General features: G+C 41.6%; 1 protein-coding gene across 27 annotated transcripts in view; it reads left to right on the top strand.

Moving 5' to 3' along the window:
* The window catches only part of NCOR2 (nuclear receptor corepressor 2), a 495829-nt gene that overhangs the window by 305619 nt on the left and 167193 nt on the right, over window positions 1–23017 (top strand). For 24 of the 27 annotated variants that reach the window (XM_056534054.1, XM_056534035.1, XM_056534070.1 and 21 more), the window contains one exon: window positions 21071–21177. In XM_056534054.1, coding sequence (XP_056390029.1) covers window positions 21071–21177 — 107 coding nt within the window. The remainder of the gene's footprint in view (window positions 1–21070; window positions 21178–23017) is intronic. The other 3 variants (XM_056533932.1, XM_056534089.1, XM_056534097.1) reach the window with 1 other exon arrangement.

Raw genomic sequence — 23017 nt, forward strand, 5'->3', positions numbered from 1 at the left:
ACGGCAATAAGAGCAGGAGAGGAATAATGCTGAAATTTGTAAAGTGGAGAAGGAGTGTTTTCCTGACAGATTTTTTTTACATTAGGAATTTATTGGTTCATTTGAACAGTTGGTGTGTTTTTTTTTTTTTTGGCTTGTCTGCCAATGATTAATTCTAACGCAGTGTTGTTTATATGAATGTATATGGTTCATATATTCTTGAAGCCTTCAAGGTGGAGTTGGTCCAGCCAGTTTTACCACATTTGTCTTGTTGATTCAGATTTTCATGAATTCGGTATGTTAATTTAAAGAATTACATGTGGTGTAATGAGCAGATTGGTGGTGACACATCTTATGGCTGTCTGCCTCATTGACTTCATACTCTGTGCCAGTGATGATGCTCAGCCATGGTTTGTGATGTGAGATTTACTCATTGCTGTAATAGTCTATGTATGAATGTAGACTCCAATTAAAGGAATTCTTTGTTTATAAATGCATTCACTCTGCCAGTGTTATACCTTGAAATTGGCACTAAATGAAGGCACAAACCATTAATTGTGACATGGCCAATCTGAACGTTTCCAAGTATACATCTAAAGTAATTGTTCAGTACATGCGCTGGTGCAGAAGGCTTTTGCCATTTCTATATACTAGCATAGAATGCAGCATTGCCCGATCTTCCTACCTAAACCTTGTGGAGGAGGAAAAGCACCATATAAGAATGGTGTTGTCCTTCTATCCTGTTCTTAAATCCCGTCTTTGTGGGAGGATCAAAAATAGGAGGCGTGGCTTGTAAGCTAGACAGATACATTTACCAGGAGATGTGGAGCTTGTGGAGTAAGGTATGGCTGAGCTGTGATGAAGAGATTGTGGTTGAAGGACCTGTGATGTTGGGTGTATTGGGCAAAAATGTTTTTGTTTTTTTTCAGCTTTGAGCCGAAACCAAAAAAAAAATTGGCTAAAAAAAATAGGGATGTGGCATGAGGAATGGGTGTGGCTTTCAAAAGGGGCTTGGCTTGCTAGCTTGACCAACACACTCAACCAGACATGCAGAGCTTGTTGAGTAAGGTACAGGTCCCATTAACTTATCCCCAAAATACAACTTATCCCCTATCCACAGGATAAGTGTTTGATCGCGGGGGGTCCAACAGCTGGGACCCCTGCGATCTCCTGCACGGGGCCACTGCTCTGCCGCGGCTCTCCCGTGCAGGAGGTATGCCGGCCACAGCGCGAGGTCTTGGCCGACACGCCCCCTCCATCTCAGAGAAGTCGACACTACATGCATTAGCCGCTCACATATAGCGACAATGCTGGGCCCCATTTGGGAGATCGCAGGGGTTCCCAGCGGTCGGACACCCCACGATCAGACACTTATCCCTTATTCAGTGGATAGGGGATAAGTTTTCTTTTGCTGCAGATGTCCTTTATGACCAAAAAAAAAAAAAAAAACATCCTTGCAAATCAAGGGAGGGTTAGGGTTAATTTAACATTATATTTAAGTTGTATACTAAATTTGTATGTTTTTAGTTGTATATAAGAAACGGAGTAGTCCAATGCCCTCAACAAATTCAATAAAATAGCATTATTTCATATATTAAAAGCAGAATGTAATATGAATAGTATTCAGAAGAAAGTAGCATGTGACCAAAAGTAAAGTTGGTATAATAAGGTAACAGAATCATATAAACAATAGGTAAATGTAACATATAGACACTAGCATGTGCAAAAAGCCATCCATTACATTGGGCAGAATACTACAATATTGCCTGTAACTACTTTACCACCAATACTATATAACACAAATGTCCCTATGTACGTAAACTATATGTTCATAGTGCAAGAACTGGTACCATGCTGGATATTTAGTTGACATATAAGTATTGTGTACCAAGTTTCACCGCAAAATCTCTAGCCATTTGAAAATGATGCTGGAACATATACACATATTAAGAACAAATAACAAGAAAAAAACAGTAAAAGAGGATAATTATCAAAAAATAAGCCATAAAAAAACATCTGCTTGCTTCGATATGCTTATACAAAATTGGCATCCAGTAAGTAGCTGTGTGCAGTAAAACAAAACACATACTCAATAGATACATAACAATATATAAACATTGCCCATATGCAGAGAAAATCCAACAACCCATACTTATGAGACATGAGAAGTGGTCCTTAGTATCATCGTGTGTTGAAATACAAGGGTAGTCACAGGTGGGGCATAGAGTTATCGCACGGCTCTCTGTGCTCTGGGCCTGCCCGACACTCCCTCTGTCTCCGTCCCTGCTACCGCCCCACCCTTTCTGGGTGAGAATGAACTAGGCTGCGGCATGCGGGATGCGGCTTTCATGGCGGCCGTACTCCATATGCTTTTGGCGGATGATGGACTAAACTCGCTGGCGATGGGCCTTAACAGTGTCCCTGTGGAAAGAGGAGCTCAGGAGACTCGTTGGATTATTGATTCGGTGAGGCAGTCAGTCAATCGAAGAATCCAGTTGCACCGTACAGCTAAGTGTGAACTGAGTGCAATATTTCTACTTATCTAACTAATTAGGTACTGCATAAGGCACTTGTTATTGTTGTAATGCTTGGACATGTTATGAACATTTATAGCTGCTGCTGTGATCTTGTGCAATATTGATGCTGCTAATGGGACTTTGTGCAATTATTAGTGCATACGGCCAAGAGATATTATGGGCATTGTATTCAACTGAGAAATAGTGCTTTATGAATGAGTCTATGTGGATTCTGTGGAAAAATTGATCTGCAAGTAGTGCTCTCTCTGAGTCATTTTTGGTGTTGCAGTGTATATGTGTTTTTAACCCCTTACGAACGCAGGGCGTACAGGTACGCCTTTGTGTCTTGGTACTTACAGCTCTGCACACAACTCCTCAGTACAATCCAGTGGCGTTTTTTTTTTTTTGCGATTTAAAGGCGTACTTCAGGGAACTAAACCCATAGCCCATCCTTTCCTTCTCACCAAGCTATTTATTTGTCTAAATATCTTTCATTAGCTATATAGAGCAGTTTCCCTCTTTCAGCTGTCAATTACATGCAGGGAGTGAGAGAAAGACATAATTCTCAGATCCTGCTTGTCTTTGTGTAAACCCCTCAATGAGCCCCTACCCTCCTGAAAGACAAACACCACGTGATTTCTGGCTTCACAGCCACACCTCCCCCTCACTCTCCCTGTGTGAAGACCTTGCCTGCTGAGAAGCCCAGTCTCCTCAGCACAAAAGGCTGCTCTTTTACTGCTGTAGATCTTATCACTGACTGCTGCGCTTCAGATAATAGCATGATTTATTGCTAGGGGGGAGGGGGAGGATAGTTTGAAAGAAAAGACATGTACAGTGTGTGCTGCTGCTGACAACAACACAGCATGCACACAGATAGTAAGAGAAATTTGCTGGCAGCCATTACACAGCTGCATTGACTGCTGGGAATTGTAGTCTGGTCTGAAAGAAAGGAAGAATAATATTTAGGAGACAGGAGGGGCCACAGGAGCTGTCAAAATCGCATGGATAACTACAAGGGGCACAGAACAGGTATGTGTCTTTCACTTTTTTTTTTCTGTTTTTTTATTTGAGTCTGTGTTCGTGCCACCAGCCACTGTTCTGGGCAGAGGGGCCAAACCCCCCACTGACTTCTGCGCCCCCTGCCACCACAGAGCGTTAATCAGTTACACACACCACTGATTAGGCATCTGCTCTTTTTTGGCACAGGGCTTTTTTGCGCTAGAAGTCACAGTTTATTTTACAGTTTTATTTAGTTTAATCTTCTTTTCTTTAAAAAAAATAGAAAAATATATTATATATACATTTCTTCCAGCTAGGGAGTGGGTTAGGGCAGGTAGTAAAGCACCACAGCACACACACTTCAATAAAAAGTTTTTACACACACACACTTCCCCCATTAGAGTAGAGAAATGGCCCGCAGGGTGTTTTCGTCAGAGGAGGCATATACCCTGGCACCCGTACTAGTCAGACTCCCGTAGACAACTTTGCTGGTGCCCCCTACCAATGAACTTGTCTGGACTGTGCCAGCGGATTATGAGCTCATGATTTCTGAGTTTTTGGCGACTCAGGAATCTAGATTGACATTGTCGGGCTCACTAAAATGGACATTTTTAGTTTTTTTTTTTCAGTGACAACTTTGTCTGTCTGATGGTTGAGCAGACAATCCTGTCTCCCAACAGTTTGTCGCTGCGCACCCGGGCTTCTTTTTGGCTAGGCCAAATAGATGGTATGCTGTCAGTGCAGCTGAAATGAGGACATTTTGGGGCCTAGTGCTGCACAAAAAAAAACAGTGTCAGGCAATACTGGAATGGGGACATCCTGTATCAGACCCCACTCTACAGTATGACCATGATACGTCCCCGCTTCAAGGCAACCCCCCCCCCCCCCCCGGAAGGGAGATCTCTATTGATGAGTCTCTCATCAGCTTTAAGGGAAGACTCAGCTTCCGCCTATATTTACCCACTTAAGCGGGCGAGCTTAGTATAGAGTATACTGGGATGGAATTCCCGTTTTGACCACTATGCTTTGCTCTGGGTCATCATTCTGAGAACATAATTGGCATATCAGTAGTAAAATTGCAATTTTTATTTTCCCCAAACTACACTTTATCCATCCCTAAATATATTTAGGGAACACCCGTCCATTCCAAATATCCACTTCACCCCTATACACCTTCCCCAAGGTGTTTACTGTCAGTAATGGGTTCACATGTGGGTGTTCCTTGCTTTTATTTTCCTCTGAATGTATGTAACCGTCAGCTACTGATAGGTCAGTAAGAAACATAAGCCTCAAATGTGAACAAAGTTCTCTCTCATGAGCCCCTTCGTATCTCCAGCCATCAATTTGGGGTCACATGTTGGTGGTTCCCAGAAACATGAATCAGAGCATAGGTTAAAAATTGCAATTTTCATTTTTCCCAAACTACACTTCATCCATTCCTGGAACCTCTGCCATTGCAGTGCAAATCACCACTTTAGGCCTCAAATCTTTTGTCTTTAGGCCTCAAAAAAGGGTCACATGTGAGGGGTTTCTGCTGTTTTGGCACCTTGGGGACTTTGTAAATGCACAAGGCCCCTGACTTTAATTTCAGCCAAATTCTCTCTCCAAAAGCCCAATGGCGCTCCTTCTCTTCTGAGACCTGTAGTGTGCCCGCAGAGCACTTTATGTCCACATATGGGGTATATCCTTACTCAGGAGAAATTGGGCTACATATTTTGGGGGCCTTTTTGTCCTATTACCCCATGTGAAAATGAAAAATTTGGGGTAACAGCAGCATTTTAGTGTTAAAAATCAAATATTTCATTTTCACGTCCAAATTTTATGAAAAGCCATCAAACACCTGTGAGGTATTAAGGCTCACTATACCCCTTGTTACGTTCCTTGAGGAGAGTAGTTTCCCAAATAGTGTGCCATGTGGGTTTTTCTGTTCTGGCACCATAAGGGTTTCCTAAATGCAACATGACCCCCGAAAACCATTACAGCAAAATTTGCTCTCCAAAATCCCAAAGTTGCTCTATCACTCTTGAGCCATGTTGTGAGCCCGCAGAGCACTTTATGTCCACATATGAGGTATTTCCATACTTGAGAGAAATTGGGTTAAAAATTTTGGGGGGCTTTTTCTCCTTATACCTCTTGTAGAAGTGAACAAAATTGGGCTACAAGAACATGTAAGTGTAAAACATTTAGATTTTGAGTTTCTCCTCCACTTTGCTGCTATTCCTGTGAAGCACCTTAAGGGTTAACAAACTTTCTAAATGTAATTTTGAATACTTTGAGGGGTGCAGTTATACTTTGAAGCCCTCTAATGGCTTAAAAAAGTAAAAACATATCAACTTTAGGAAGCCAACAGAAAGTATACATATTGTATATGGGAATCAATATATAATTTATGTGGCATGTCCATTTTCCTTACACGCAGAGAGTTTCAAAGTTAGAAAAATGCAAATGCTAAATATTTCAAATTTTCATGAAAATTTTTCACCAAGAAATGATGCAAGTATTGATGAAAATTTTCCACTAACATAAAGTAGAATATAGCAGTTGTAGAAAGAAATAGGCTGCACTCACCGGTCTTTCTTCTTCTGTGCTTTATTCAGAGAGAGAGTGGGGGTACATGTAGCGGGTTCTTTCAATGGCTGGAGCAACATATGTTTCGTGCCCATCAGCGCGTCATCTGACTCCCCTATGAAACATATGTTTCTCCAGCCATTGAAAGAACCCGCGACATGTACCCTCACTCTCTCTGAATAAAGCACAGAAGAAAAAAAACCAGGGAGTGCAGCCTATTTCTTTCTAAAACTGCTACTTTTGTAACTGCTAAGTCTTGAGGTTTCGCACCACCGTTTATGTGCTATCTGCATTCTGCTATCCATCAACTATATCATTTAATTGGGGACTATGCATAAATAATGCCACTACTGCCAGCTTCTTTCGATAGCTTTTGCATAAAGTAGAATATGTCACAAAGAAACAGTCTCGGAATCAAATTAATAAGTAAAAGCATCCCAGAGTTTATTCATAGTGACACAGGTCAGATTTGCAGAAAAGAGCTTAAAGGGGTATTCTGCTAAAAACATCTTATGAACTATCCAAAGGATAGGGGATGAGATGTTAGATCGCGGGGGTCCCGGCGCTGGGGACTCCCGCGATCCCCGGCGCAGCACCCCAGTCATTTGGTGCACGGCGCGAGCTCCACTCTGTGCCCGATGATTGGTGATGCCAGCCGTCACACCCCCTCCATTCACGTCTATGGGAGGAGGCGTGACGGCTATGTACTAGCCGTCACGCCCTCTCCATTCATGTCTGTGGTGAACCATGAATAGTATTTATTGACTTGGGATGGTATAGTAATAATGCTATTATGAAGCAGTTATGGGATGCTAGCACTGTCCTTTAACTGGTTTGAAGCGGCCAGGAATATTATGCTAATAAGTAGTCCCTTAAGCCAGGAATAGTAATGATGCTAATGATGTTTTTTTTTTTTATAATTGTTTAATGTTTTTTAATTGTATCATTTTGTAGTGGCTATAAGCATATACTTCAACTATGTGCAGTATCTCCTTCTTTCATTAAGGGATGGGCTGTGACTTTTGGTTTCTCTTTTTTTTTTTTTTTTTTTTTTTGAGGGAGGATTTTAATTATATTCTTGATTCCAATTTTGATCGGATTTCTTCTAAAATTATGAAATTAAGATATTTGTCCCCCTTGAACTCTTTCATGAAAGAGTTGGGTTATTTTGGTGTCTGGAGAAAGTTATATGGAAATAAAAAATCATATTCATGTTTTAGTTCATCCTATAATACTGATCCCCAATTGACTTACGGTAGTTTTCGGTAATATGTTGCTAGTGGAAAGTTGTAGTTCTAAAGATATAAAACTAAAACTATTTCCGACCACTCTCCAATGTTGTTCGAAATTGGAAATAGAGGGATATGTTTCTTGAATTTTAATTATAAAATGAATCCTTTTGGCTAACTATTATTAAAGATCTAGAGGAGATAGGGACAGATATCGATGATGAATTTTGAGTGATTAACAAAGGGCCTTCAAAGCATCCCAAACATTGCCCAGAGGCCTGTTGTGCAATTCATTTTTATTTTTTAAGGAACAGTTTTTGTCAAGAGGAGGATAAATTAACGAGGGAGATGGATCCTACCCCTGAAATACAATGAAATTGCAATTAAAGGAAAAGAAACTATTATTTAAACAATTTTTACAAAACAAAATTTAGGGCCAAAAGAAGTTCCAGGAGGGTGGAAAACCCAATAAATTTCTTACCAATATAATTGCAAATCAAAGGGACTGTTCTAAGATTAAATTTGTCCTTAAAAAGAAAGGAGAGACAGTAATTAAAGGGGTATTCCAGGAAAAAAAACTTTTTTATATATATCAACTGGCTCCAGAAAGTTAAACAGATTTGTAAATGACTTTTATTAAAAAAAATCTTAATCCTTTCAGTACTTATGAGCTTCTGAAGTTAAGGTTGTTCTTTTCTGTCTAAATCCTTTCTGATGACACCTGTCACGGGAAACGCCCAGTTTAGAAGAGGTTTGCTATGGGGATTTGCTTCTAAACTGGTCATTTCCCGAGATAGGTGTCATCAGAGAGGATTTATACAGAAAAGAACAACCTTAACTTCAGAAGTTTTTATTGGTACCATTTTTGCATTGATCTGACTTTTTGAACGCTTTTTATTCATTTTTTTATGATCTAAAAAGTGACCAAAAGTACGCTATGTTGTACTTTGGAATTTCTTTGCGCGTACGCCATTGACCGTGTGGTTTAATTAACTATATATTTTTATAGTTCGGACATTTACGCACGCGGCTATCTCCGCGGGGGTCTCCGCTTGCGTCCTAGCTGATCGGGTCATCGTGATTTTATGGCGATGTCCCGATCAACCCGACTGAGCTGCCGGGAAGCGTTTACTTTCACTTTCAGATACGGCGGTCAACTTTGATCGCCGCATCTGAAGGGTTAATAGCACGCGGCACAATGATCTGTGCCACGCGCTATTAGCCCAGGGTCCCGGCTATGAATAGCAGCCGGGACAGACCAGGTGTGATGTGGTGACCGGGTGTGACCGTTTTAAACACCGGGACCGGGCTCAGGTCGTACAGGTACGCCCTTAGTCCTTAAGAGGATAATATAGTTTTGTTACATTTTATTACTTACTTTTTTGGGATGTGATGTGACCAAAATCAGCAATTTTTGCGTTTAAAATGTTTTTGCGTTTACGTCATTCACACGGCAGGATCAGAAACAAAATAATTTATTAGTTGGGAAAATTGCGCACGTGGTGATACCAAATATGTTTTATTATTATTATTTTTTATATGGAAAATGGGAAAAGAAGGGTGATTTAAACTTTTATGGAAGGGGTTAATGGCTGATTTTTTATTTTTTATTTTACTAAACTTTTTTTTTTTTTTTACACTCTATTAGTCCCCTTTGGGGACTTTTAGGAGGAATCATTAGATTCCTCATACAGATCAATGGGGTTCCATAGAACTAAATTGATCGGTGTGCTCTGCGATAATTTGGTTGAGCCTGCTTTTCCAAATGAAGAGCCACGGATCCCAGGGATGCAGAGGTAAGCCCTCCGGCTATCTCCACAGTGGATCACCCCTCATTTTCAGCCGATAATTTTTGGCGGCCAAAATTTTGGTGCATCCCTACCTTTAAGTATGCCCAAAGCTCATATTACCCTTATACTTAAAAAGAATAAAGAACCTAGGGAGATTCGTACAGCCCCATCTCCGTTTTGAATCCGCACACTAAAATGTTTGCTATCGTTTTGGCCCTTAGACTTAAAGGAAAACTGTCAGCTTGCTCCCCCCCCCCACACTAACCAGCAGTAATGGCTGGTAGTGCGGGAGATACTGATCAGTTTAATGCCTACCGTGCCCGGATCCGTCCCGCCGTTCGGTTAAATCTTAGTTTTTTTCTGTATGTGCTAATTAGGTGCTAACTGGCACAGATCGGGGGTTACTGACACCCTGACGTCAGCGCTGCCCAGCTCAATAATATTCCTCCCCTCCCTCCGCCTCTCCCTCTTCTTCCCGCTCTGTAATGAAGAGGGAGAGGCGGAGGGAGGGGAGGAATATTGATGAGCTGGGCGGTCCTGCGGACGAGCGGCGCTGATGTCAGAGTGCCAGTAACTCCACCTGTGCCAATTAGCACCTAATTAGCCTATACAGAAAATCGAAGATTTCGGCCAAACGGCGGGACGGATCCGGGCACGGTAGGCATCAAACTGATCAGCATCCCCTGCACTACCAGACAGTACTGCTGGATAGTGAAGGGGGAGCAAGCTGACAGTTTTCCTTTAAGCCAAACATGCCATTCCTTGTAAGTAGAGAACAAATTGGCGTTATGCTGAAACAAAAAAATCTGTTTTTGACAATAGCCATCAGGTATTTGCAGGTATTCAGACGGGAGAGGGATTGTTGTGCTCCATCTTGTCATTGGAGGCAGCTAAGGCCTTTGACAGGGTGGAGTGACCTCCTTTCTGTGGAAAATTCTTGATAGGGAATTGGGCCAAAATTTGGTAGTATGAAACTCTCTATTTTCAACCTATGGCAAAGGTTGGTATTAATGGAGACCTAATGGAAAGCTTTCAAGTTACACAAAGGAACAAGACAGGGATGTCTTCTCTCCCCTTCTGCCCTCTGCTTTTTTTATTTTATTATTTTTGGAACCTCTGGTACTTTTGCTAAAAGATATAGTTTCCTATAAAGGATTTGGACTAGGAGGTACTCTCCAATAATTTCTTGCGTATGCAGATGATATTTTACTGTTTGTTAAAAAATCTGCAGCAGGATCTTAGGTCAATTATGGCAGAGTTTTGGGAATGTTAATTGGAAAATGTCAAATTTACTTCCCCTTGAGGTAAAAGGAAGTCTTCCTTTTTACTACACTGTTAAATAATAAATATTTTATTGAATTTTCAAAATTGGTGGTTATTTGACTTGGAAGAAATTGGGTTTGATGCGTGTTACACAATTTTTTTCAAAATGGACAGCTTATTGAATTTGCCAAATCAAAGGAAATCCTGGCAGTCACTTAGATACTTCTGCAATGAAAGTGCTTATTTACACAGTGCGCAAATTACAAGTAAGACGCGTTTCAGCCAAAGCCTTATTCAGACTGAATAAGGCTTTGGCTGAAACGAGTCTTGCTTGTAATTTGTTCACTGTGTGAATAAACACTTACATTGCAGAAGTATCTAAGTGAGTGCTGGGATTTCCTTTGATTTTGCAATGTATACCTCCGCGAGCACCACGTACTGCACGAGTGCCGACCCTTCTCTGTACTTACATATTGAATTTGCCACACTGAAGAGAATGTATGGGTTACAGGAAAGTTGCCCTTTTCAATTTAATCAAATTCAACATGCAGTAATGCCACTATGAATAAAGATAGGTTATTAGTAAAATCACATTATTTATTTGAAACACTTATGGGGAATATCACTAAGAGTCCATCTTTTTTCTATAAATTTATTAACAACACTGTCTCTCGAGAAGTTGAATTTCTGAGGAAGAAGAGATGGGAAAGGGAAATGCATGAAATATCAGATTTTGAATGGAATACTATACTGAAAAGTCCAAAAATTGTTTCACTAAATAAGAATAAAATAATTCAGTTTAAAATTATTCATAAACTATATTATACACTTGAAAGTCTTTTTAAATGTGGTGTGAGGACCTCTGCTGAATGTCCCCATTGTGGAATGAGTGATGCGGGATTTGAACATCTTCTATGGAAATACTTGCATGCAAAGGCCCTCTGGGATGCAATTGTTAAAAATAATAGAGATCATATGAATGTAAATTTAGAAGTTATTCTAATTATAGTTATCTTGGGTAATACGCAGGGAATAGAAGCTTCAAAATGTAAACTGGTGTCTAAACTTGTCTTTTTAGCAGTATTAATAGTTAGGAATTGGTTTGCTAGGAGAATTCCATCCATTCAGGTATGGGAACGGTTAGAAGAAAGAATTAAAAAGTATGAGATCACTCTAACAAATGAAAAAGGTGGGAGGATTTAACCCCTTCCCGCTATAGGACGTATGCATACGTCCAATCATCCGACACGTTCGCGCAATTGAAAGTATGCATACGTCATAGCGATCTCCAGAACTGCCGCGGGCAGCGCAGGAGATCGGCGACGGGACCCAGCTGTCAATCACAGCCGGAGTCCCGCCGCAGCTGCCGGAGCCGCAATCGCACTGGTCCCGGCAGCATTAACCCCATAGATGCCGTGATCAATCCTGATCACGGCATCTATGGTGTTGACAGGAGGAGCGCTCTCCCCCTGTTGTCAAACGGCGGCGCCACGATACAATCGCGGGTCGCTGTTGGTTTCTATGGCAGCTGGAGGTCAGATCATGACCTCCTGTATGTCTGCTACGGAAGCCTGTGAGATCCAGCCAGAGGCTGCCCCTTTCCAATAAAAGCCCTGTATTATCACCAAATAAGATCAAAAACACATCATATACATAATAGGTATTGCCATGTCTGTAATGACGTGTACTATAAAACTATAATGTAAATTATCCCGCACGGTGAAAGCCGTAAAAAAAATAAAACAAAAAAAAAAAGTGCAAAATTCGCCAATTTTGGTACAAATAGTGGAATAAAAAAGATCAAAAGGTAGCACAAAAATGAAACCAATAAAAAGTACAGCTCATCCTGCAAAAAATAAGCCCTTACTCAATGGCGTCGGATGAAAAATAAAAAAGTTAACGGCTGTTGCAAAAAAATGGGTCGGTCCTTAAAGAGTACCTGTCATCAACAAAAGCTTTTAATATGTTGTTCATAATCATTAATGAAGACATATTGTAATATATCTTCATTAAAAATATTAATATTTATACCAGTTTTTTCATTTTATACTTTTGGCCACTAGTGGTCTCTCTTCTATGCCTGGTCTGCAGGCAGCTTCCTATGCTTTTCATAGTAAGTGTACAGCTTTTAGGACTAATGCTGAAAGGGCACTGGTCCTTCCACAGGAAGTTCAGTACTCTCGGCTCAGGACTCGCTCCCAGGAGCAGCACTGTGAGTTACAAGCTTGCACATGCCTCTCATATAACAGAGGCCAGTCACCTCCCCCTCCCCCCTGCTCTGTGTTCTCCCTGCCTCTCACCACATGTTATCTTATACATTGTATTATCTCACTGCACTCCCTGCTCTGTGCCCCCCCATGACATTCATCTTAATTACTGCCTCTGTAATTGCTCCCACCGCCCCTGGTTCTCAGCATTGACTTTTTAGTGCAGAGAGATACAGGAGAGAGAGAGGCGCTGCCGTTCCTCCCCTGTACTTAGTCTGTATGCACACTGCAGAGCAGTGTTTCCCAACCAGGGTGCCTCCAGCTGCTGCAAAACTACAACTCCCAGCATGCACGGACAGCTGTTGGCTGTCTGGGCATGCTGGGAGTTGTAGTTTTGCAACAGCTGGAGGTACCCTGGTTGGGAAACACTGCTGCAGAGGGAGAGCAGCATACAGGAAGACTGGCAGAAGCAGAGTCCCGGCCAGGCTTCATGTGACATCATGCCTGCTGGGACCCGCCTCCTTCCACCCCTCAGAAAGACAGTGCTCCTGAGCTAATGAAGAGGGATAAAAAAAGGTATTTCCACAGCGTTTTTAACCTCAATAGGCATAGTTAGAGTAAGGGACAGATGGGGAGGGGGATCAGGGAAAGTTTAATTGATGACAGGTACTCGTTAAGGGGTTAATATAAAAAGAGCCAAACATTGCGAAAATTGGGAGGGGGGGGGGGGTGGATGGTTAATGAAATAAAAATCTTATTTATTTTTGTTTTATGAATGTCTTTAAGAAATATGTGATATGCATTTTATGTAAGTGATAAGTATATATGTGACATTTTCTGAAGTCTATTATTTATCATATGTATTGTAATTTATACTTCTTTGTAAGTGCAACTTTGTATATTTCTGCATGAAATGAAATATTTTTTCATTTCATGAAAGATTTTTACTATAATGTATTTACCGTATTTTCCGGCATATAAGATAACTTTTTAACCCCGTAAAATGTTCTCAAAAGTCGTGGGTCGTCTTATACGCTGGGTGTCATCTTATACGCCAGGTGCTGCAGTCGGCCGGGACATCCGGGATTATCCATAGCCCGGGCGTCCCGGCCGAGATTAACTTCCCCCGTCACGTTCAGGACATCCCTGTGTCTCGAAAGATCTTTTCAGGACACAAGGATGTCCCGGTTACCTTTCTGCAGCCCCGCGTTAACTTTGAAACCCCAGGGGCGGCCAGGTAGCGCATGCAGGGACGTCACTCATGTCCTGTGCGTGCGCCCATAGCAACAGCAGAGAGGCTAGGACGTGCGGGCATGGTAAGTTACCGGAGGAGCGGTGGTCAGAGCACTGAAGTGAGGCAGTACACAGACATACAGCCTCCAGCAATACACTGTATATGGCTTAAAGCTGTATGTTTGTGGCGTCCACTGCCTACCTAATGTGGGGGAAACTATACTGCCAACCTATGGGGAGGAAGTACAACCTAATATGGGGGAACTGCAACCTAATATGGGGGGAACTATACTGCCCATCTAATGTGGGGGAATTATGCTGACAACCTAATGTGGGCGAACAATGGTTATCACGGAAGAGGGGTAGTCTTATACGGCAAGTACTTCCCAAACTCTATACTTTAACTGTAAAAGTTGGGGGTCGTCTTATACGGCCAGTCACCTTATATGCTGGAAAATATGGTATGTACAATATTTTTGTGAATATAATAAAAAAAAAAATGAAAAAAAGAAAAGCTAAGCCGATCCATGCACAAAGGAGGAAGTAGGCAAGTAGTGTAGCAAGGCATTAAAAAATGATGTAGCATGGTTATAAAAGCAGAACACTACGCAGCCAGGTATCGAGCCACCAGCCCCAGATAACTAAAAATGTTATAAGGCATTTCATTTTTTTATCCTTATAACCACGTATATTCTTAGGTACATAAGTTCTTATTCCCTATCCACAGGTCTGATAAGATAAGTGTCTGATTGTGAGGGTCTGACTGCTGGGTCCCCCGAGATCTCCTACCGGGCACCTGGGCTTTCCTCTTGCTCGACGCTACCTCCACTCCGTGCACATATTATTGTTGACCATGTATCTATACTGAAGAGCCAGATATCCAGCACTCCCTTAACGTCTACTTTCCCATAGAGATACATGGAGGGGGCATGTCGGCCACCACTTTGTGCAATGGTCGCAAAATCACAAGCAGTTCCTAGTGATCAGATACAACTAACACCCCCTCCCCCCCCTGCAATCAAACACTCATCCCCTATCCTCCTGTGTTCCTCTTTAAAGGGGTTCTCCACTGCCCTACCTTCCGTAGCTCCGCTCACAGAGTCTGGAAGTTCATTACTTCGAACGTTGTGTGCGGGCTTCCGTGTTCGAGGCTGCCCCCTCGTGACGTCATGCCCACCCCCTCAACGTAAGTCTATGGGAAGGGGGTGCGACCACTGTCACACCCCCTTCCCATAGACTTTTGTTGAGGGGGCGGGCGTGATGTCACAAGGGGGCGGCCTCGAACACGGAAGCCCACACACGGCGTTCGGAGTAATGAACTTCCGGACACTGGGAGCGACGCTCCGGAAGGCAGGGCAGTGGAGAACCCCTTTAATCTCTGCCAAGGTGGGGTGGGGTATTTTGGCAAAAGGAGTCCATTGGGAGGCAATACTGTTGCAAGCTTGATCCGTTGAAACCCCAACATGGTATAGTCATCTAAATTTGAATTAGTAAAAATCTTTGGGATACAATATATTGGAGATATGGACTGAAAATGGCATACACTTCTTTAATAAGATCCAGCACAGTTTTCAAATAGTATTTTAACTCCCTACATTCTGAAAGCATAAGAATAATATAGGCATCCTTGGTACTTTATGGGGGACAGCAAGAATTGTCTGAGTGTCCCATCCTATTTAAGAGCATTTTATAAACCCTATATAGCAGATAAAGTTGAGACAAATGCTGAACTTCACTAACAGACAGAAGGGAGTGAGCCTCACAAAGCATACTATTGTTTATCAAGGAGAGGGCTCAGGTCCTTCCCCCGCTTAAGGTATTCCCTTTGGAACTGGGTATAGGCTCCTAAAAACCCAATAGAGTCCACCTCTATTAGTGGAGCCTACTCCATTATCACATATAATGGAGTAGGTATATCACATATAATTATCCAGGATGTTGCTGTGCCATTGGAATTATGTAAAACATATCTTACCTAACTGGGACATGGTTGAAGGTATGCCGGTGCACCCCACCACCACCTCGACAAATGTTTTAACTCTTCATCAGGAGTGTAATATGTAGAATGAAATGCATTGGAAAACCAGTCACGCTTTAAGAGTACCTGTCATATCCCACCTAAACAAAAAAAGTTATGTTACTCAGTACCTCATCCTGATCATGTACATATATTATTAATGTGTCTAGCACCTATATCACCTATACTTCTCTTACAAATACCTTCTATCTGTTGCTCACTTGGTTTGTCATTTTGTGCCCTGGAAGGGGCGTGTCCTAACTCTGCATGAATCATCTTCCTCCCTGAGACTGCTGTGCTGAGTCTCATCCAGTCACTGCAGGCTACTCTGTAACCCCCCTTTTCTCTGTTATTATGCTGCAGTCTTGTAGGACAGGAGTGAGCACAGAAGAGTGCTAGTCACACCTTTACTTACTAGACTTTGTCCCTGCCTTTACTTCAGCTTAAACAAAGATGACGCTACAGCCAGATAGGATTATGTTCTGGATGATATGAGGACCCCTAGTCATCTTTTATTATAAACCAAAATCTTTATTAAATAGAGAACATTTTTTATGAAGTATATCATAAAGAATAATGTTCTGCCAATATGTGCAGCTTATAAAAAGTTTTTGAATCTGACAGTGCCCATTTAAGAACTTTAATAGATTGTTTTGCGAGATGTGTCTCCGTGAGATAAAAAAAAATATTGGGATGGTATTTTATAAGGGTGATGGAAATTGCTCATCTCTTGTTGGCATCACCTATACCACATATGTTCCATAAATGCGTAGGATAAGCCATAATAATACTAAAGTATATACATGTATGGAGGGGTGACTCAGATACTGCACACTGGTCAACAACAGACAGAATTAGAGCTTCCAGTAAACACTGGCAATCCAAGGAGCATACAACAACAGAAAAACATAAACACTAGACAAGAAAAACTAAAAAAAGATTATATATGCAGCACTTCAGAGAAGGAGCTTAGAGACCCATGTGTAGGACCTTTTTATCAGCCTCAACGCCCTGTCTCAGCTGACGATTATTAGCATCCATAGTTAGTATGGTTGAAAAAAGACATACGTCCATCAAGTCCAACCAGGGAATTGAAGGGAAGGGTGTAAGGGGATAAGGGGAAGGGATGTAGTTTTATGATTCTGCATAAGTATTAATGTTATTTTGTTCCAGGAATGTATCTAACCCTGTTTTAAAGCTATTAATTGTTCCCGCTGTGACCAGTTCCTGAGGTAGACTGTTCCATAAATTCACAGTTCTTACATTTGTTGCCTTTGTCATTGTATTACCACTCTTGTGTAATATTGAATTTCCATTGCATTGTTTTGCTCCATGCTTGTCTGAGTGAAAATACAATAAATGTTTATTTTGGGGAAAAAAAAATTCACAGTTCTTATGGTAAAGAAAGCGTGTCACCCCTTTAGACTAAACCTTTTCTTCTCCAGACGGAGGGAGTGCCCCCTCGTCCTTTGGGGGGGGGTTTAACCTGAAACAGTTTTTCTCCATATTTTTTGTATGGGCCATTTATATACGTTTATCATATCCCCCCTTAAACGTCTCTTCTCAAGACTAAACAATTGTAACTCCTTTTAATCTCTCCTCATAGCTAAAATGTTCCATGCCCCATATTAGTTTAGTCGCACGTCTCTGCACCCTTTCCAGCTCCGCAGTGTCCCTTTTATGGACAGGCGACCAAAACTGAACAGCATATTCCAGGTGAGGCCGTACCAATGCTTTATAAAGGGGGAGTATTATGTCCCTGTCCCTCGAGTCCATGCCTCTTTTTATACATGACAATATCCTGCTGGCTTTGGAAGCAGCAGCCTGACATTGCATGCTATTCTGTAGTCTGTGATCTACAAGTACACCCAGATCCTTCTCTACCAGTGACTCTGCCAGTTTAATCCCCCCTAAGACATACGACGCATGCAGGTTATTAGTACCGTATATACTCGAGTATAAGCCGAGTTTTTCAGCACTATTTTTCGTGCTGAAAACGTCCCCCTCGGCTTATACTCGAGTGATCTCTCCGCCTGTCAATCCCTTCTCAGTGGTCTTCAACCTGCGGACCTCCAGATGTTGTAAAACTGGGGTGTTGTAGTTTTGAAACCTCTGGAGGTCCGCAGGTTGAAGACCACTTCGGCCTTCATCATCATCCAGGGCCCCCCCCCCCCCCTCTTTTGTTTTGTACTTATCCCCCCACGGCGGGAAGTTAGGGTGAACTGGTCCGGGCCATCTATGCTGCAGGGACCATCCGGTGGGGAGGGATGCTCATTCCGGGCTGTCCATTTTCACCGGAGGGCCCTCTTCATGCGCAATGTCCCTGTGCGCCGTCGTTAAGGCAACATCACTAGGACCAGCTCACCCTAACTTCCTGCCAAGGGGAGGTGAGTACAAAACAAAAAGGTGGGGGGGCTGGATGATGACGAAGGCCGAAGTGATCATCACCGCCTGTCAATCCTTTCATCAGTGGTCTTCAACCTGTGGACCTCCAGAGGTTTCAAAACTACAACTCCCAGCATGCCCGGACAGCCGATAACTGTCCGGGTATGCTGGGAGTTGTAGTTTTGCAACATCTGGAGGTCCGCAGGTTGAAGACCACTGATGAAGGGATTGACAGGCGGTGATGATGAAAGGGGGGGGGGATGATGATGAAGGGGGGGGGGGGATGATGATGAAGGCCGCAGTGGTCTTCAACCTGCGGACCTCCAGAGGTTTCAAAACTACAACTCCCAGCATGCCCAGACAGCCGTTGGCTGACCGGGCATGCTGGGGGTTGTAGTTTTGCAACATCTAGAGGTCCGCAGGTTGAAAACCACTGATGAAGGGATTGACAGGCGGTGATGATGAAGGGGGGGGTGATGACGGGGGTCTGGATGATTACATGGGGGGATGATGTATTTCCCACCCTAGGCTTATAGTCGAGTCAATAACTTTTCCTGGGTTTTTGGGGTGAAATTAGGGGCCTCGGCTTATATTCGGGTCGGCTTATACTCGAGTATATACGGTACCCAGATGCATAACTTTACATTTATCCACATTGAACCTCATTTGCCAAGTGGATGCCCAGACACCTAGTCTATCCAAGTCATCTTGTAACCTATACACATCCTCTATAGACTGTACCGTGCTACAAAGCTTGGTGTCATCTGCAAAGATAGAAACAGAGCTGTTAATGTCATCCTCTATATCATTGATAAATAAATTAAACAACAGCGGGCCCAGTACTGAACCTTGGGGTACACCACTAATAACCGGGGACCAATCAGAGTACGAATCATTGACCACCACTCTCTGGGTACGATCCATGAGCCAGTGTTCAATCCAGTTACAAACTAAAGTTTCCAAGCCCAAAGACCTTAACTTACCTGTCAGACGTCTGAGGGACAGTATCAAATGCTTTAGCAAAATCCAGAAACACTATATCCACAGCCATTCCTCTGTCAAGGCTTCTACTCACCTCTTCATAAAAGCAAATTAGATTGGTTTGACAACTTCTATCCTTAGTAAACCCATGCTGGCTATCACTAATAATACAATTATCCCCTATGTATTCCTGTATGTAAACCCTTATAAGTCCTTCAAACAATTTACCCACAATGCACGTTAGACTTACCGGTCTATAATTGCCTGGCGAAGACCTAGAGCCCTTCTTGAAGATTGGTACCACATTAGCCTTGCGCCAGTCCCTTGGCACAATACCAGACACCAGAGAATCTCTAAATATCATGAACAAGGGTACAGATATTACTGAACTTACCTCTCTAAGAACTCTTGGGTGTAGTCCATCCGGTCCTGGAGATTTGCTTACATTTACTTTACTTAACTTACCTTGTACCATCTCTACATTAAGCCAGTTCAGTACATTACATGATGTGTTACCAGCACTGACCTGTCCAATGTCAGCTCCTTTTTCCATAGTATATACAGAACTAAAGAACCCATTCAGTAGCTCCGCTTTCTCTTGATCGCCCGTGACAACCTCCCCATTATCATTATTAAGGGGTCCTACATGCTCTGTCCTTGTTTTTTTTGTATTTATATATCTAAAAAAATATTTAGGAATAGCTTTGCTTTCTTTGGCCACCTGTCTCTCATTTAGAATTTTTGCTGTTTTTATTACATTTTTACAGATTTTATTAAGCTCCTTGTACTGTTTAAATGTTATCGCTGACCCATCAGATTTGTATTTTTTGAAGGCTATTTTTTTTGTTGTTTATTGCTCTTTTAACATCATGTGTCAGCCATGTAGGATTTAGTTTTAATCGTTTATATTTGTTCCCCTTTGGTATATATTTAGCTGTATAGTTATTTAGAGTTGATGTAAAGATGTCCCAGACACTGTAATACTTGTTGAGAGGTTTCAAGCAAATGTGTAGCACCTAGTGCCACCACTCTCAGTTTAACCAGGTAGATCAGGAACTAAATGATCCTCAGAGCATGGAGCCTCTTCATGTGAGAAAAATCTGCATAGAAATATGGAGATGCATCCACTGTTTATAATCAGATCATGGTGGTCCTATGCAGATCTCAAGACTAGTGTCTCTGTCCTTTAAAGTTCAGAATTGTATTCACACTGGGGAAGATTGATCACTATTGTCTTTTGAAAGTGTGTTTTGAAGTCGTGTTCTTTGCTTTGGTTTTGCTTACATACAACACATTTATCATTCTATTACAGGGTGTTTGTGTGTGTGGGGGGGAGGGGGGGGGGGGTGATAAATTTGGCAAACGTAAGCAAATAACATTAAATCAGTTTTTGTGCAACTTTTTAGTGTTCTCCAAAAGCAGTTTTGTAAGCTTTTTCTACCCTTAATCTTTTCTTGAGTTTGTTCAATTCAAGTAAAAAATGTATAAATTAGCTGTAATGTCTTATGATATATGACTTTGCAAGACTATAAAGTAAATTATATAATATACCGGTAATTTACAAATGGAGAAGTAACATTTTATTACATTTACTATTATTAGTCATTATTCTTCTTAGTAGTAGTTTGGGTTTTTTGGGGGGTTTTTTAACAGAAATTTTCTAATAATGCTATATAATATTGAATCTTTCACATGGTGCTGCTTATTCATGTTATGTAAAGAAATGGTTAAATATGTTGGCATTGCACAGTATAAAGCCTTGCAGTTTGCAATCCCTGTACTAGAGAGCACTATTGAGCTGCAGAAATGTGCACAGCACAAGGACCTTGTTTCTTCATTCTGCCTGATAAACTTGATGGTTCTTCATATCTACTAAGTCAAACTTTCATTGTTATATCTTTAGCAGCAGATGCCCCGTAGTACCCAGGAAGAAAAAGATGAAAAAGAGAAAGAGCCTGAAAAAGAAGAGTTTAAACAAGATGTTGAAAATGACAAAGAGGAGCTTGGGAAGTATGTCTCACTTTCTGAAATACATCTAACATCTATTTGCTATGCGTGTAGGTTGTACCTTTTATTCTGAGCTAGCTATGATTCTCCTAGTGGTTGGACTCACAAAGTACTATAAATCACTACATGGATCTGCAGTATGGTTGATAAGTTTACCTATTGTAGGGCTTTTGCCCTTCTTAAATGATTCCTCCAACTATGAATTAAAATGAAATCATATATGATTTACTATAATCATTTTTTTTTCTCTAGGAGATTTGCCACAAACAATTTTGTTTAAAAACCCAAGACAGTGCTGAATGTGCTGCCTTGGGCTACTTTTGTTCCACTAACCTTCCACTGCAGTCAGCAGTGAACACCCATGTGCTGTTTATCCTTCTTTACCTCTTTTACATTGGCATCATGGAAGGATCCCTTTTGGTGATCCCTATAGAATAAGTCCATAGGGAGACTATACAGTGGGAAAAAAGTATTTAGTCAGCCACTAATTGTGAGAGTCTCCCACTTAGAAAGATGAGAGAGGCCTGTAATTTTCATCATAGGTATACCTAAAAAAAAATCCATAAAATCACAATTGTCTGATTTTTTAAGAATTTTTCAGCAAATTATGGTGGAAAGTAAGTATTTGGTCAATAACAGAACATCATCTCAGTACTTTGTTATATACCCTTTCTTGGCAGTGACAGAGGTCAAACATTTTCTGTAAGTCTTCACAAGGTTTTCACACACTGTTGCTGGTATTTTGGCCCATTCCTCCATGAAGATCTCCTGTAGAGCAGTGTTGTTTTGGGGGCTGTCGCTGGACTACACGGACCTTTTAACTCCCTCCAAAGGTTTTCTGTGGGGTTGACATCTGGAGACTGGCTAGGCCACTCCAGGACCTCGAAATGCTTCTTACAAAGCCACTCCTTCATTGCCTGGGTAGTGTGTTTGGGATCATTGTCATGCTGAAAGACCCAGCCACGTTTCATCTTCAATGCCCATTCACTCAAAATCTCACTATACATGGCCCCATTCATTTTTTTCCTTTACACGGTCAGTCATCCTGGTCCCTTTGCTGAAAAACAGCCCCAAACATGATGTTTCCACCTCCATGCTGCACAGTAGGTATAGAGTGTTAACCAAAAAGTTTTGATTTCATCTGACCATATGACATTCTCCCTATCCTCTTCTGGATCATCCAAATGCTCTCTAGCAAACTTCAGACGGACCCGGAATTTTTATATATCAACTGGCTCCAGAAAGTTAAACAGATTTGTAAATTATTTCTATAAAAAAAAATCTTAATCCTTCCAATAATTATCAGCTGCTGAAGTTGAGTTGTTCTTTTCTGTCTGGCATCAGTGCTCTCTGCTGACATCTCTGCTTGTCTCGGGAATAGAGATGAGCGAATTTACAGTAAATTCGATTCGTCACGAACTTCTCGGCTCGGCAGTTGATGGCTTATCCTGTATAAATGAGTTCAGCTTTCAGGTGCTCCCGTGGGCTGGAAAAGGTGGATACAGTTCTAGGAGACTCTTTCCTAAGACTGTATCCACCTTTTCCAGCCCACCTGAAAGCTGAACTCATTTATGCAGGATAAGTCATCAACTGCCGAGCCGAGAAGTTCGTGACGAATCGAATTTACTGTAAATTTGCTCATCTCTACTTGGGAACTGCACAGAATAGAAGAGGTTTGCTATGGGGATTTTCTTCTACTCTGGACAGTTCCCGAGACAGGTGTCATCAGAGAGCACTTAGACAGAAAAGAACAACTCAACTTCAGGAGCTTATAAGTACTGAAAGGATTAAGATTTTTTTTTTTTAATAGAAGTAATTTACAAAACTTTCTAGAGCCAGTTGA

The sequence above is a fragment of the Hyla sarda genome, chromosome 1 (assembly GCF_029499605.1).
Source record: "Hyla sarda isolate aHylSar1 chromosome 1, aHylSar1.hap1, whole genome shotgun sequence".
In the NCBI taxonomy this organism is placed as follows: Eukaryota; Metazoa; Chordata; class Amphibia; order Anura; family Hylidae; genus Hyla; species Hyla sarda.